The following is a 13,841-nucleotide window of genomic DNA, read 5'->3' as shown; positions in this document are numbered from 1 at the left end:
AAATTTAAGATTATTTCTTTTACTGAACTATATCAAGATTCTGTATCAAGAATCTTGCATGGGATTCATTTTTATGAAAGCAAGTTCCTTTGAAGGCAGTGTTATCTTTCCTACACAGCCCTATGTAAACTTTTGGAAGAACACGTGTGCAGTTTTATTAAATGAATTGTAAGCTAGCTGCCATCTGAAATATGGAAACATATAACTGAAGACATACGGTTGCAAAGTCTCTCTAGGTAAGCATCCTTAAATTGCACTCCTATCTACACTTATGTGGCTTCATGTAGAGCTTAATAAAGCATTGTCTGTAACACCAAGCCTTATGACACCATAAGTCAATGCACATGGAGTTGAACTAGCGTCTCTTTCAACCACATTCTGAATATGGCCAGACAGGAGTTAAACCATTGGAACACCTGTCAAGACTCCCCAACCAGATGCTCTGAAATAATGGTGCAGTCCACTACAGGGTCAGATAACTTTTCTGGACCAGATCTTGGGGTCATTCAGAGAAGGTGAACGGTGGAAGATTCAAGACAGACAAATTGAAGTATTTCTTCACACAGCACATACTTAAACTTTGAAATTTGATCCCACAGGGTGTAGTAATTGCCACCAACTGGATGGCTTCAAAGGGATTTTAGACCTACAGGATCAGAGGCAAAGTGCAGTCTGTGGCACAATGGGTCAGTGCATCTGACTGTTAACCAGAAGGTTGGTGGTTCGAGCCCATCCAGGGACAGCTGTGGACAGGAATCCTGCATTGCAGGGGGTTGGACTAGATGATCCTCGGGGTCCCTCCCAATCTACAATTCTATCATTCTAACCAATGCATCATACTGATGCTCAGGTACTCAGCTAGAACCCAAGAAAGGGTTTCATGCAAACATCATATTAAATTATATTTCACTGACTGTACCAACATCATTGTAGCTGTTAGAGCACACCACTGTTTAAATCTATTCAGGAATTTGAATTAAAGCTTAGCACAATCAGATCTAGAGAAAAAACACATTTTATAAAACACACTTTTTACATTAAGTTTGAAAGGCGTTTCTAGAGTTTAGACAGGGCATTAAATTAGGGGTGTTTTACTTTAGTGCTATTATAATTAAGTGCCTGTCAGCATTTCCAATATAAGTACCTATTTTTGGAATTTAATTTGGCCATTAAATTCTGCTCCAGGGTGAACTTTTATAGACAGTGTTTTAGTATCAACCATGTTTGAAATGAAATGACTGCTTTTAGCTCTCAAGCATGAAAGGTAAGTGAATATATTTACCAGTGTGAAAACACTTTTACATTCCTGTATCCTAAATGGTTTTTACCTTTCTGTAATAAAATAAAATTTTACGAAATGACAAGCCTACAGATGTAGAATCGCATGCCACAGACCACTTATTTTCTTTAAAAATCATTCCAATTAGCCTGTGAATGCCCCAATATGGTGAAAACTGACAAAGTCATCACAACTTGTCAGCTGCAGCAGAAAACAAGGGTTCCAGCAATTCTATAACTGCAGCATAATGCGTCTCCTGTACAGATACAAAGCTTCAAAAACAATAGACCCAGTTTTTAATGTGCAACAACAACAAAAAATATCCTGCTGTTATTAGGCCAAATTAGGCTGCTACTAAAATTAATTGCTCAATATCCCCTTCTACTGACACTCATTTGTCCTACTACTATTTAAAGACCATATATGATATGGTTGGCAAACAGAAGGTTAGTGTAGCAAAAGTCTCCTCCAAAGATATATCACTTACCAACTGCATGTCGTTTTTGCTTCCTCTCGTTTTCAGAGTTGTCTTTTTCCTTTAGAAGTTCCTCGTTGTCACTATCTATGGTAGTCTCAGTCTCCACACCACCAGCCAAGGATAAGGTTGGCATATTTGGCTGCACTGCAACTGTTCCAAAAGTTTCCAGTCAATTGCGCAATCCAAGGATTGTATGCAAGAAGTGTACTTATATAACCTTTTAGATAGCAAGCATGTCACTCTACTCTACCTACCAAAATAGTAAAGAAATGGGCTTGTTCACCCCAAGAAGTTCTTAAAAGAGTAGAATTTATTTGAAATTATTTATTCCAGAATTTATTAGAAATTAGAATGTTTATGATTGAAACGAAAAAAATAACATTGTTGTAGGAAGATAAATGGTTCCAGTAATTAGTATCTTATATTTAGCATAGTAATATAGTCAGTTGGACCACATTATAGCATTTTGAGAGCTCTGTTGTTTATGTGTTAATTTCTGAAAGGCCCCCAAACTAACAGATTACCAATGATGTTCTCAGAACAGGAGTATGTTGCTTTTGTTGTTTATTACATACCCTTCACTCCAAGGTACCAAAGCAAGTTACAATGTGAAAACACACTATTAAAACAGTTTAAAATAACTTACAATCACAAAAGAAGGTAGCTCCTAAAAACCCAAAAACTTCCAGTGTCAAAAGACAAGGTAAAGAGTTGTGTCTCCAGCATTTGCCGGAAGTTATACAATAAAGCTACCAGATTAACCTTTGTGGGGACCAAGTTTCGCCACACAGAACGCCTTCTCCTGAACCACCACCACCTGAGCTTCTGAGGGCAGAGCAAATACTAAGAGGGCCCCACCACACAGCCAATCTTAGCACCTGAGGGGCTCTGTAGAGAATGAGACTTTCAGGTTTGTAGGGCCCCGAGTTGTTTAGGGCTTTAAATACTCCTAGCCCCTGAGGGCACCTGAGTCTCCAGTAACAGAGTTAAATCCACGAGCATCTCCCAAGCTGCAAAATTGGCTCCATCGAAGGCAGGCTGCCTCCACACCTCCTGGACACAAGAACTTGGGACACAGAACACCCCTTTTCAGGCTTCAGTTTCAGGTTATTGGCCCACATCCAGCCTATCACCACCTCCAAGCACAGGTCTAACACCTCAATATAAAATGGATTGTTATTGATTTTTCTTTTTGTTTGTTTGTTTGTTCTATATGAAAAAATAAAGTTGTGTGTGTGTATAAACTGGCATAATATGATCTGAGTTACTGCTGCAATCTGTAGTAACCGTGGTTACCCTCAAGCGAAGTCCCACATAAAACCTTTAAGCATGTACTCAGAAGAGTGGAAGAATATGACCAGGATGAACTGGTTCTGCAGGAATGACCAGTCATGTAAATAAATAAGACTGTACCACCAGTACAAAAATGCCAAGGTGTTCAGTGAAATAAATGCCAAGGGATTTGCATTGGCTTAGAAGAACATTAGGTATAGTTAAAGAAGAGCTTTACCTCTGCCTAAGCCTTTTTCTGAAGAGAAAGCAGGAAACAATGGTTTCTTCCGAAGCAAAGCCAAGTGTACAATCGGGCCTGTATTTCGCAATGCCTCCACCACCTCTTGGTTGGTATAATTCTGAATGTTGATCCCATCGACCTAATACATAGACATGTATGACACGTACAATTGGTTTCTAAATGGAAATCCATGTAAGAAAGCAAGTTGCTTGAATGATAACACCAGTTTTAAGGCTAATTACAGGGCATTTCTAAAATCCGAAGATGAGCCTGATTGCTCATATTAAATAACATTACTTAAGCTCAACAGGGCTCCCTATCAACCCAGACACGAAAAAGCAATTTATTTGCTTATTTATTAAATTTATTTACCACCCTTCATCACAGGGTGGTTCACAACATAACACAACACAACACAACACAAATTGGTCAGTTGCAAGACTGTGTGCATGAGTGAACACATTCTCAGATTATATGGGATCCTTGCAACTAAGAGTTCTGGATTTTTTAAATAAAAGTACAGTGGTACCTTGGGTTACATACACTTCAGGTTACAGACTCGGCTAACCCAGAAATAGTACCTCAGGTTAAGAACTTTGCTTCAGGATGAGAAGAGAAATTGTGCTGCGGCAGCGCAGCGGCAGCAGGAAGCCCCATTAGCTAAAGTGGTGCTTCAGATTAAGAACAGTTTCAGGTTAAGAACGGACCTCTGGAATGAATTAAGTACTTAACCTGAGGTACCACTGTACACAGACAAGCGAGAAGTTGACATCTGTCAGCTTCCAATCCATCTGCAATCCTCTACATCATACTGTATAGCATTTCCCAGAGTCCTTCAACCCCCATATTAGACTTTCAGGAAACGGCAGTAGAAAGGGGGAGGCAAAAAAAAGGTACCTTTCTATAAATATGAGTTCTGTTCCTTTCACGTGAGGATCCAAGCCATTATCCTATACTATCACACACATTGCATTTTCCGCAGAGGTGAACTTGCGGTCAGTGGTCATGCCATTTATATGCAGCTGCAGCCACCAGGGAGTGGTGGGAGGGAGCTGCATGTGACTGATGCAGTCATGTGGACAGCACAGACTACATAGGTCTTGAATGTACTTTGCTGGCAGGGAAGCTTTACATAAGGGAAAAGTCACTCGCATTTGATGGACGGCATGTGAAGGGGATTCTCAGCCAGCAAATAATCTGGAACAAATTATTTTATGCCTAACATTCTCAGATTTTACACCAGTAATGTTTTGCAAAGTATGATTCTACAGCTTGCAAAAATAAGACTTAAACTTACAGCAATAATTCTGTCATGGACTTTTATTTGACCGCTGTGTTCCGCAGCACTGTCAGGTATTATGTTTTTGACAAAAATCCCTGAAGATTCTGCTTAAAGAAAAGAAAAAGAACACTGTTACTTGTTAATTCTGCATTTAGAACGTGTTGAAATTTTACAGATTCCAGCAAAGAGTCCGTTTTGTGGGCTTTCTGTAGCAAAAGAGAAAATGTCATATAACTCACCTGTATCAGAAACTCCTGAATAGCCAACAATTGTTATACCAAGACTCTGTCCATCCTTCTTAGTCAACTGAACTTCATGAATTTCATTTTCCTAGGAAATAAAAGCATGTTTTGAAGCTTGAAGTTTCAGATTATAAACATCTGCATTAAGCACTTCTCCAGCTTCTGCCATGAATTCCCATAACTCATCTCCCAACTGGATGCTTCTTCGGTCCCAGAATCCAATGGCAATATCCTTTTGCAATCTCAGTCCACAAGAGGTTTGCTATTTTCATAGCTTCAGTACTGAAATAAATTCTTCTAAAATGTTCCTGTTGTTCCTACCAGTGGCTGCAGCAGATTGTCAAAGGAGTGGGACTTAGCTCAGGCCTATGCAATAGTCAAAGGACCCAATACTCTTCCAGGTTTTTAAGGAGCCATGATAAATTCTGACATTTGCTTTTCACACAGGAGTAATTTCAAATATGCAATTCCTCAACGTGAAATTGAGGTGGCGAATGCAGTAAGGCATTTTGCCACCTTAGAAAGGCACAAGAGTTTGTCCAAAGTAGGATACAAAAGGTGAAAATAGCTGTAAAAGAGTGGTTACCTACATATATGGGACAATATTATTTAATTTAATGGATAAGCAAGAATGTGATATGTCCAAGATGAAGTGAGGGCAAAGATGGAAGAAAATAATCAACCACAAGGCCACACTGCCACTAACAGCTTAGAACAAAGTGATAGTGCAATTCAATTAAAGTAGTTAGATATCTTCTAACTAATCATATATGTAAGGTCCTGGTACTAGGAAATGTTCAACATGTTGATCCAGAAGACTGTCTCAAGGCTACAGCAGCATGGGCACAATGTCAAGAAGTTATTGATGCCTCTTCCTCCTCCCCTGGCAGTAAAAATGCAATAAACTGGATGGCGTACAAATTTGCTGCCTGACATGACATCCCAAACCAGCTGCCTCACCCTGGCTCCCTTGAACTTCTCAGTCCACGCCGGAAAGCAATCATATTGCATGAAGAGGCTGCAGTGAGTCTCAATAAACTCCATCTCTAGCAAGCAACTTATTTGGGTCCAGCAAGGAGTTCCTTGAGGTTAAGGTGATTAAGTCAGAAGAATGACACTGGGGCCGAGATTACACCTTCTCTCTGAATAATGTTTCATTATTCTCCAGAGGCATCATTAGACTTAAAATGCATTTGGAATCAGAGTACAAAAACTGAAATCACCTCAGCCAGGGCCATCCCCAATGTACCAGTATTTTACAGCCCTAAATGGAGCAGCAAATGCTTCTTCCCTAGCCAGGAGGCATGTTCATAGTACCCAAGGCCAACCAGCCAATCTATTTTGGCACCTGAGGCAGAAAACCCCACATGCAGCTTTCCCCATTCCCGACAGTAAAAATTGTCATAATAATGAACGGACAATTAAATAGCAATTTGCTGTCCCTTTCATGACTCCCCAAAGCAATGGCCTGCTATCTCATTCTGTCTAACTGTGGGGCAGCAGGGCCCACAATACAAACCCATGTTTCTAAGAGCCATGTCCCCAAATATCACACTGTAGTAGTTGAGAAGGAACAGAAGCAGCAGCAGTGAAAAAACCACAGCACAGGGCAGGAGAGAAATCTCTGAAAATATTCCACGCCTAAAAAGCACAGTAGCAACAGATGGAATACAAGCACAGCTTTGCTTACATTTCAAGACCTCCTGCATACTTTGAGTAGCATTAGTTTATTTTAATTACTCAAAACTGAGAAGGGCTTTTGTTTAAACAAAACACTTTAATGTGACAAAAATTAAAGATTTGTTAAAACCATATTTGTAAGATGCATTTTTAGCAGCAAATGTATTAGTGTAGGCTACAAGGACTCTAGTACATCATTACATTACCCCTGGAACTTAAAACAGAGGGCTGTGTCAAGTGCCAAACCTCCTGTTGGATAAATTTCTAAATAAAGGGCTGGATCCAGACTTTATCGTGCTTAGATTAGACCCATTGAAATCAATGGGACACCAGTCCTACATCAGTCATGAGTAACTTAGGCCCCATTTCTTTTAATGGGTCTACTCTCTAAGCATTATGACTAAGTTTGGATCTACATTGGGAACCATGGGGTTAGATGAATTTAATTAAGTAGTCTGATTTTTAACATTTTGTTAACTTTCCCAAACCTTTAGATAGGCTATAAACCAAATATGTAAGAAGGGTCAGATTCCCCCCCTATGTATACACCTATATTACATAGGTCACAAGTATAATGAGCTATTCAGGTAGAACAGATTATCCCGCCTACTTCTGTCATCACAAATAGTTTTATAAGATTAACAACAACAAAAGATGAAGCTATTAAATAAAAGGGAATCTAACAATACTTTAAAGAACATTAAACCTGAGAGAATAAGGATTTTGCCCAACAAATATAAAACAGCCGTTATCAGGGCTAGTTGAGCCTCTCAGGGGAAGGCCTTCCCTAACAAGGGCATCCACTTCAAACAAATCATGTCCAGTTGAGGCAGAAGGAACAGCTCTAGAAAATGAAGGGAGCTCAGCTATAGGGAAGTAGTAAATAATCTTCTGCTTTGTGATAGCGAGAGAGTCTGTGAATTTCTACAGTGAAGGTGAGTGATGGTGGAGGTGGCGGTGACTGTTTTTGGAACATTTGCTGAGATGCACCTTGAGGGGGGGCAATTATAGCCTTGAAATCTTGCAATCTATACGGGGTTTTCAATCATGTATTTGCTGCAGAATGCAACTCGTGGAAGAACTGCAAAGCATGAAGATACTCACCGTTCCAAATCGCCTGTCATGAAAAGGAGACAGCATACCAACAGGCTGTGCTACAGGGGTTGGCGGTGTCACCGTTACTTCACACGTGGGGTCTCTTGCAACAACCATCTTGACACGGTTCCCACAGTTTCGCAACACTTGAGCCACTTGTTCGCTACTCATTCCTTGCACGTTTGTCCCACCAATTTCCAAGATGTGATCACCAGTTCTGAGTCTGCCATCCTTTGAGTAGCAAACAAGGCTTTACTTTTGCATAGTTTTAAGATTTGCAACTAAAGTATAATTAGGCACTGCCAAACTATAACTGTGTATTCCCCCTCCCCAAAAAAATGCCTCCAGACTGGGCAAAATGCTATCAAATGAAACAATGCAGCACCAAATGCTACTGTGAAAAGAAAAAGTCAAATATTAAATATCCAATTTCTTTAAAACCTACTGCACCATCAGCCACTTCTTTGGTTATTTCATAAGGGCAAGGGGGCGGGAATTAGGAAACTACTACAGAAAAATATTTGTAGTTTTGCAACTTCCTATAGAAACTGGTCTATTAAACAGAAAAGCAAATGGAGGGGTTTGGATTTAGTGCTCCTAGAAAAAGGTATCTTAAATGCCACACGCACATTGCAAGACCATTTATGTTTAAGGAATTCTACATACTTTCCACCAAACTATATTTACAAGCAAGATCACTCTCGGGGAAAGTAAATAAATTATAGGAGTGAGCCTTAAACCATCATTTTTTGCGAGTAAAACATTTCAGATAATGTCTCAAGACAAAGCACAAAACACAAGTCCATAAACCGCCAGACATGCATGGAGAATTTGACAGAAAAAATCAGATACGCTTTCCCCTCATAAGTGAACATTCTGGCTTCTGCAAAGGTTCATAATTCAGATTTAGTGGATATGTCATTTTTCAGACTCTACATGGACTAACAACCATCCACACATGAGCTCCAGAACACCAGAAGAGCTGCTCAGACAAGTATAGAGTGGTTACTTCTGCAAGATGGATGCATGCAAGATTTCTTTTTGTCACAGAAGTAGCTGGTGTGATATCCCATGAGCTGGTCCTCTGCTATTACACTGCCCATGTGGAACAGATTGTTTGTGTGAGCAGCAATTTGCCAAAGTAAACTCCCCAAGCAAACAATGTCTCAATATCAGTGCTGGCTCTTCCAGTCAATGGCCTTTTTTCATGTCAAGGCAAGACACAGTATGGCATCCTGGGACCGTGCTGGCTTCCACTAAGGAGCTCACACCTGCTTTGTTCCTCTCTGGGGGCTTCTTAGTGCAGCATGGAACAGCAGCTAAGCCAAAGTTTTTCTTAGCATGTTGTCTGAACCTGGGATTGTTGCTCAGGTCTCTCCTCCGTAACCATAGGACAAACCTTGGCTACAAATCATGGGTAAGGAGGAAAGACCTCAACCACAAACACTGGTTCAGATGACACACTAAGCCAAACTTTGGCTTGGCTGGCTGGCTGAGGTAAAAAGTCCACGAATTAGCAAAGAAAGTGCAATCCACTCCTTGGGAGTCAACATGTTCACCCTATGCCAGGGTTTGGCTTAGCGTTACGGGTGGATGTGGCCATTATCTCTTCCTCCTCTTCTTTCCAAATTTAACATAATTACTCTCCTTTTTGTACTGTACCCCTATTCTTAGTCACTCAAGACTGCTGCAAATTAAGACAGTATGACATATGCTTTTGGATGCCAAAACATTTTGTTCCTTACAGCAAAACAGGTGTTCCAAAGGCACAAGAGAAAAGCATTCATTATAACAGACAGTTTTGTAGAGGGGGCAGAACAGCCAACTTTTAAAATTTCAACTCTTCAAGTCTCCCAACTTTCATTTATATTATGAATTGGAACACATCCTATAATCTGTCTCTTTTCCGTACATTAATATTAATAAAATGAAACAGAGTCCTCTTTGTATCCACAAGGTTAGAGGCAGCAAGTTTTAGTCAAAGTTGCACTGAAACGCCAATCCCAAAAGGTGTAGCATCCTTTAGTGCCAGCTGATGGACATGGAAGCACAAGAGGTTCATAATTTCTTAAAAAATAGACTCAGGGTCTCAATTCCTATCAAGAGTGCACAGTCAGCTGACTCCAAAACCCACAGCCTGTAAAGCAACTTGGGTTGTTGCATGAAGATTCACAACTCTATGATCATGTAGGTATCTTCCTGGCATGATCAAGCTATAGGTGGAAACACTAACAACTGCCCTGGACTAGAGCCAGGGAGACCTGTATCCTATTTTTTACCTGATCTACCTCACAGGGTTGTTGTGAAGATAAAAATGGGAGATGCAGGAAACTATGTAAGCCACTAAAATTACTTGAAAATGTCATAATTAAATAGTATTCCTATTTGAACTCATGCTTATTATTCTGGGAATCTCAAGCATGAACACTACAGCTTTGCAAAGTCCGGAGAGTTCTGTGTAAGAGAGTTCAAATACAACATAAGCTGTATTAGTTCCATAGGCACCAAAACAAATATGATTCGTTTATAGAGTTTCTTGCTGCATTCACAAACATCACCAAAACTTAGTTTTGAACAACTGGTAAGCCTCGGCCGCACACATTCACAGCAATATCCCAACCAACTTCCAGTTTCTCAGTAAACTATTGTGTTGTGTACTGCATGCAAATACAGCAAATTAGGTTGATAGAATCAAAATCTGATTGGCTAGGAAACCTCTGTGAATAGAGGGTGAGGGATAGTTATATTTATATTGTAAACCACCCGGTTATCTTTGAAGGGTGGTACAGAAATTTAATTAACATTAATAATAATAGTTAGGAAGACAAATAGGGAGGATGGGAGCAAACTCACTGCTGTTAGTACATGTAGTGATTAACTGAGTTTGGCATAATGCATGAATACAGCTTTGTGTTGCTGCTCTCCAATACTTTAAGTCTAATGGTTAACATATTACTGATCTTTAGATCCAAATGGTGCACATGTTTTCTAAATTCCCCTTCTTACTGTGGCATGCTTGAAAAACCATTCATCTGACTTGGAACACAGACACCGTCAACATTTAAAGTTAGTTATCCTTGCCGAAGCTTTAGTCTGGCTTTTATAGATACTGACTCTTGAGTCTTGAATAGTATCAGTCTTCTTTGATCATAATAGGCATGTGGAAATAAAGGCCATGGACTGGAGTCAGCACTTCTGCCCAAATACTGTCCTCTCCCCACAATGGAATGAGCAGCACGGCTAGGATTGTGCTTGCCATTCACTTTGCTAACAGCAGTAGTGAGGAAGAAGTGGAAAGAGATGGGTATAACTCTGCCATCTTTCTCCAGTGTCTAGTGAAAGGAAGTGCAGGTTAAGCTAGGCAAGGGGGTCTCCAACTGGTTGCATCAATCACCCACCACCAGCACCTGCCACTCTTTAAAATACAACACTTTAGCTTGCTTTGAAATTCCAACTATTGGATGTTTTGTTTTAAAGAAGGACACAGTACAAACCAGTTACCTTATCTGCCAGACCTCCAGGAACAACAGTCCTCACCACTACGCCACTTGACTTTCCTCCTACAATTCCGAAACCCAATCCTGAGCCATCGTTAACCAACTCTACTTCCTCAACATGGCCCCAATTGATCTGGAAGAGACAGAAGATGAAAGTCTGTTTATCATGATACTTGTGGGCTGCAATAGCGTGTATGGTTATGTTTTTATATTGTAAGCTGTCCTATGATCTTTGGATGAAGGGTGGTTTAGAAATTTAATAAACATTAAAAAATAAGAATGCACAGCACACACAAAGTTTATAGAACACAGGAGATAGCATTTGAACTCAATGGGTTACCAGCTAGTTACTTCCTACAAAGCAATTTTATTATTTTTACAACTCCATTTGAAGTTGCAAGGTTGTTCCAAGAGAGTTGCAAGTTGACACATACATCTAGGAATATGGTTTTTTTTAACTGCATATTTTGTCTGATCTACATTTTATCTGTGTGGAAGACAAAGACACTAATCATACAGAGTTAAATGCCCCAGTGCAATTTGTTGAGCATTGTAAACACTGTACAATGTGTTTTAAGATGCTTGTAATTCAAAACTCAATTCTGACAAAGCTGTAACTTACCATTTCAAGTGAATTAACATCACTTAAGGAGGTTGAGGTCCAACTGCTTCTCTGGGTTGGCTCCTTAGCCACAATCAAATGTAAGGAACCTGTGGCTTGCTGGAGCAATATAATGGCCTGTTGATGGGAAATGTTCTGATCCAACAGGGTGTGATTAATGGCCAGTATTTGGTCATTCTCCTTTAATCTTTGATCCCTTGGATAAAGCAAACAAAATGCTTGAAAAGAGCATGGCAGCATCTTCATAACAGGTTTTCAAGGACACAAACACCCCCCACAGATATGCGGTGGGATAGAGAACTGCCTTCTCTAATAGTATTGCGGTTGGCTGGTGCAGTATAGTGAGAAAAGCATGAGTTGTCCCTAGTTTGTATCTCACTTGTCCATAAATTCATTAAAGTGAGCACTATATCTCAGTGCCCACCTTCTGAATCACAGGAATCATGATAGGGCTCCTTGGCTGCTCAAGTCTAAAATGAATGCTAAACATTATTAGCATTATTGGCTCATATGCTTTCATTATACAGAGCCACCCTTGGCAGGCGGCTGTCCATAATGCCCCTGTACTCTGCTTCTAGTGCACTGTGGTGTCCAGTTCACATCCACTAATCTGTGGCAGGCTGGTGGGCAAGATGTCTTGCCTTACAACAAGGCAATTTGACAAGACAACTCTTGGCTGTCTTGGGTCCTGGCAATGCCAATAGTATTTAAGAACAATGGTTTTAAAGAACAGCATAAAGAATGTCATACCCTTTATTCAATTTGTGTTATTTTTATGAGCTTTGACAATATGAAACAAGAATCTCACCTGGCTGCTATGCTTCCTGGCTGAACTTCCTTGACAAAGATACCGGGTTCTCCAAGACTTTGGTTTTTAAGAGCAACCACACTAAAACCAAGGCCTCCATTAAATGGCTTCTCTATTGCAATATTTTCTATTTGCCTGCCCTAATAAATGAAAAATAGAAGCAATTAACTTACAATATTCTATTCATTTATCTTAAAATACACCCCCCCCCAAAAAAAACTAAACAAGCAAAGCCTATTGAGAACCAAATTTCATGTATGGCTTCAACTTGATGTCATTACAAAATAATAACATTACATAGAATAGTGAAATTGACCACTAAACTAGTCCCCTTATTGCTTAGCCCGGACATTGAGGTCCTCCACCGAGGGTCTTCTACTGGTTCTCCCACTGCAAGAAGCAAAGTGACAGGGAACCAGGCAGAGGGCCTTCTCAGTAGTGGCGCCCTCCCTGTGGAATGCCCACCCTTCAGATGTCAAGAAAATAAAGAATTACACAACTTTTAGAAGACATCTGATGGTAGCCCTGTATCAGGAGTTTTTTAATGCTTTTATTATGTTTTTAGATAAGCTGCCCAGAGTGGCTGGGGAAACCCAGCCAGATTGGTGGGGTATCAATACTATTATTATCTGTGTTTTTTTCATGGGGGTGTGCAGGGGTACGCACACCCCCTAAACATTTTGTCAATCTTTTTAAATTTTGTCAATTTACTATATTTATTTTTCCCAATTTGAACTATAAAATGGTGATTTTCTTGAGTCAAAATGAGAGTACCCCTAACCATTTTTTTAGAAAAAAAGCACTGATGATGATGATGATGATGATGATGATTACTACACACTTCCTGAGTTTTTACAAAAGGAACACTGAATGCATGCAAGAATCGAAGAAAATGCCACAAATTCAAGGTTTGGCAAGAACCTGCTCAAAAAATACTTAGAACATGAGCTTTCTATTACTTACCATTATACAATTATAATGCAACCCCCCCCCAAAAAAAAAATACACTTGCATGCTTTGCTGTACAAATGTAAAACTTAAAAACCAGAAACATTTGGAATTAATGGGATGAGCAATATATATTTAGTTTGCCAATGGTGCTGTGCCATACCTTTGCCATCCTCTGGATTGCCAAATTAAACTCATCAACTCCAGGCTTTGGAACTAGAGGAGTCATCTGATTGTTTTGGTTGCAAGTCATATAAAGGTTTCCATTAGCAAGAGAATTTTGATCAGCGTCAAACACCAGCAAACCTCTCCTGGTAAAATCAAAATCCACTGAACGATTTGGAGGCATGTAAGCGAGCTGTGGATAGCAAGGGAAGACATTAATTTACACATATAA

At 39.9% G+C, this 13,841-nt stretch overlaps 1 protein-coding gene across 7 annotated transcripts in view; it reads right to left on the bottom strand.

Moving 5' to 3' along the window:
• The window catches only part of PATJ (PATJ crumbs cell polarity complex component), a 153,875-nt gene that overhangs the window by 136,357 nt on the left and 3,677 nt on the right, over positions 1–13,841 (bottom strand). For 6 of the 7 annotated variants that reach the window (XM_081011732.1, XM_081011731.1, XM_081011730.1 and 3 more), the window contains exons 4-12: positions 13,608–13,802; positions 12,497–12,636; positions 11,689–11,884; positions 11,071–11,199; positions 7,579–7,800; positions 4,792–4,882; positions 4,568–4,659; positions 3,268–3,409; positions 1,767–1,907 (exon numbers count right to left, since the gene is read on the bottom strand). In XM_081011732.1, coding sequence (XP_080867858.1) covers positions 1,767–1,907; positions 3,268–3,409; positions 4,568–4,659; positions 4,792–4,882; positions 7,579–7,800; positions 11,071–11,199; positions 11,689–11,884; positions 12,497–12,636; positions 13,608–13,802 — 1,348 coding nt within the window. The remainder of the gene's footprint in view (positions 1–1,766; positions 1,908–3,267; positions 3,410–4,567; positions 4,660–4,791; positions 4,883–7,578; positions 7,801–11,070; positions 11,200–11,688; positions 11,885–12,496; positions 12,637–13,607; positions 13,803–13,841) is intronic. The other variant, XM_081011727.1, reaches the window with a different exon arrangement.

The sequence above is a fragment of the Podarcis pityusensis genome (genome assembly GCF_964106645.2).
Source record: "Podarcis pityusensis genome assembly, chromosome: 6".
NCBI lineage: Eukaryota > Metazoa > Chordata > Lepidosauria > Squamata > Lacertidae > Podarcis > Podarcis pityusensis.
Note: the sequence above shows the minus strand (reverse complement) of the source record. Positions and strands in the feature narration are given on the sequence as shown.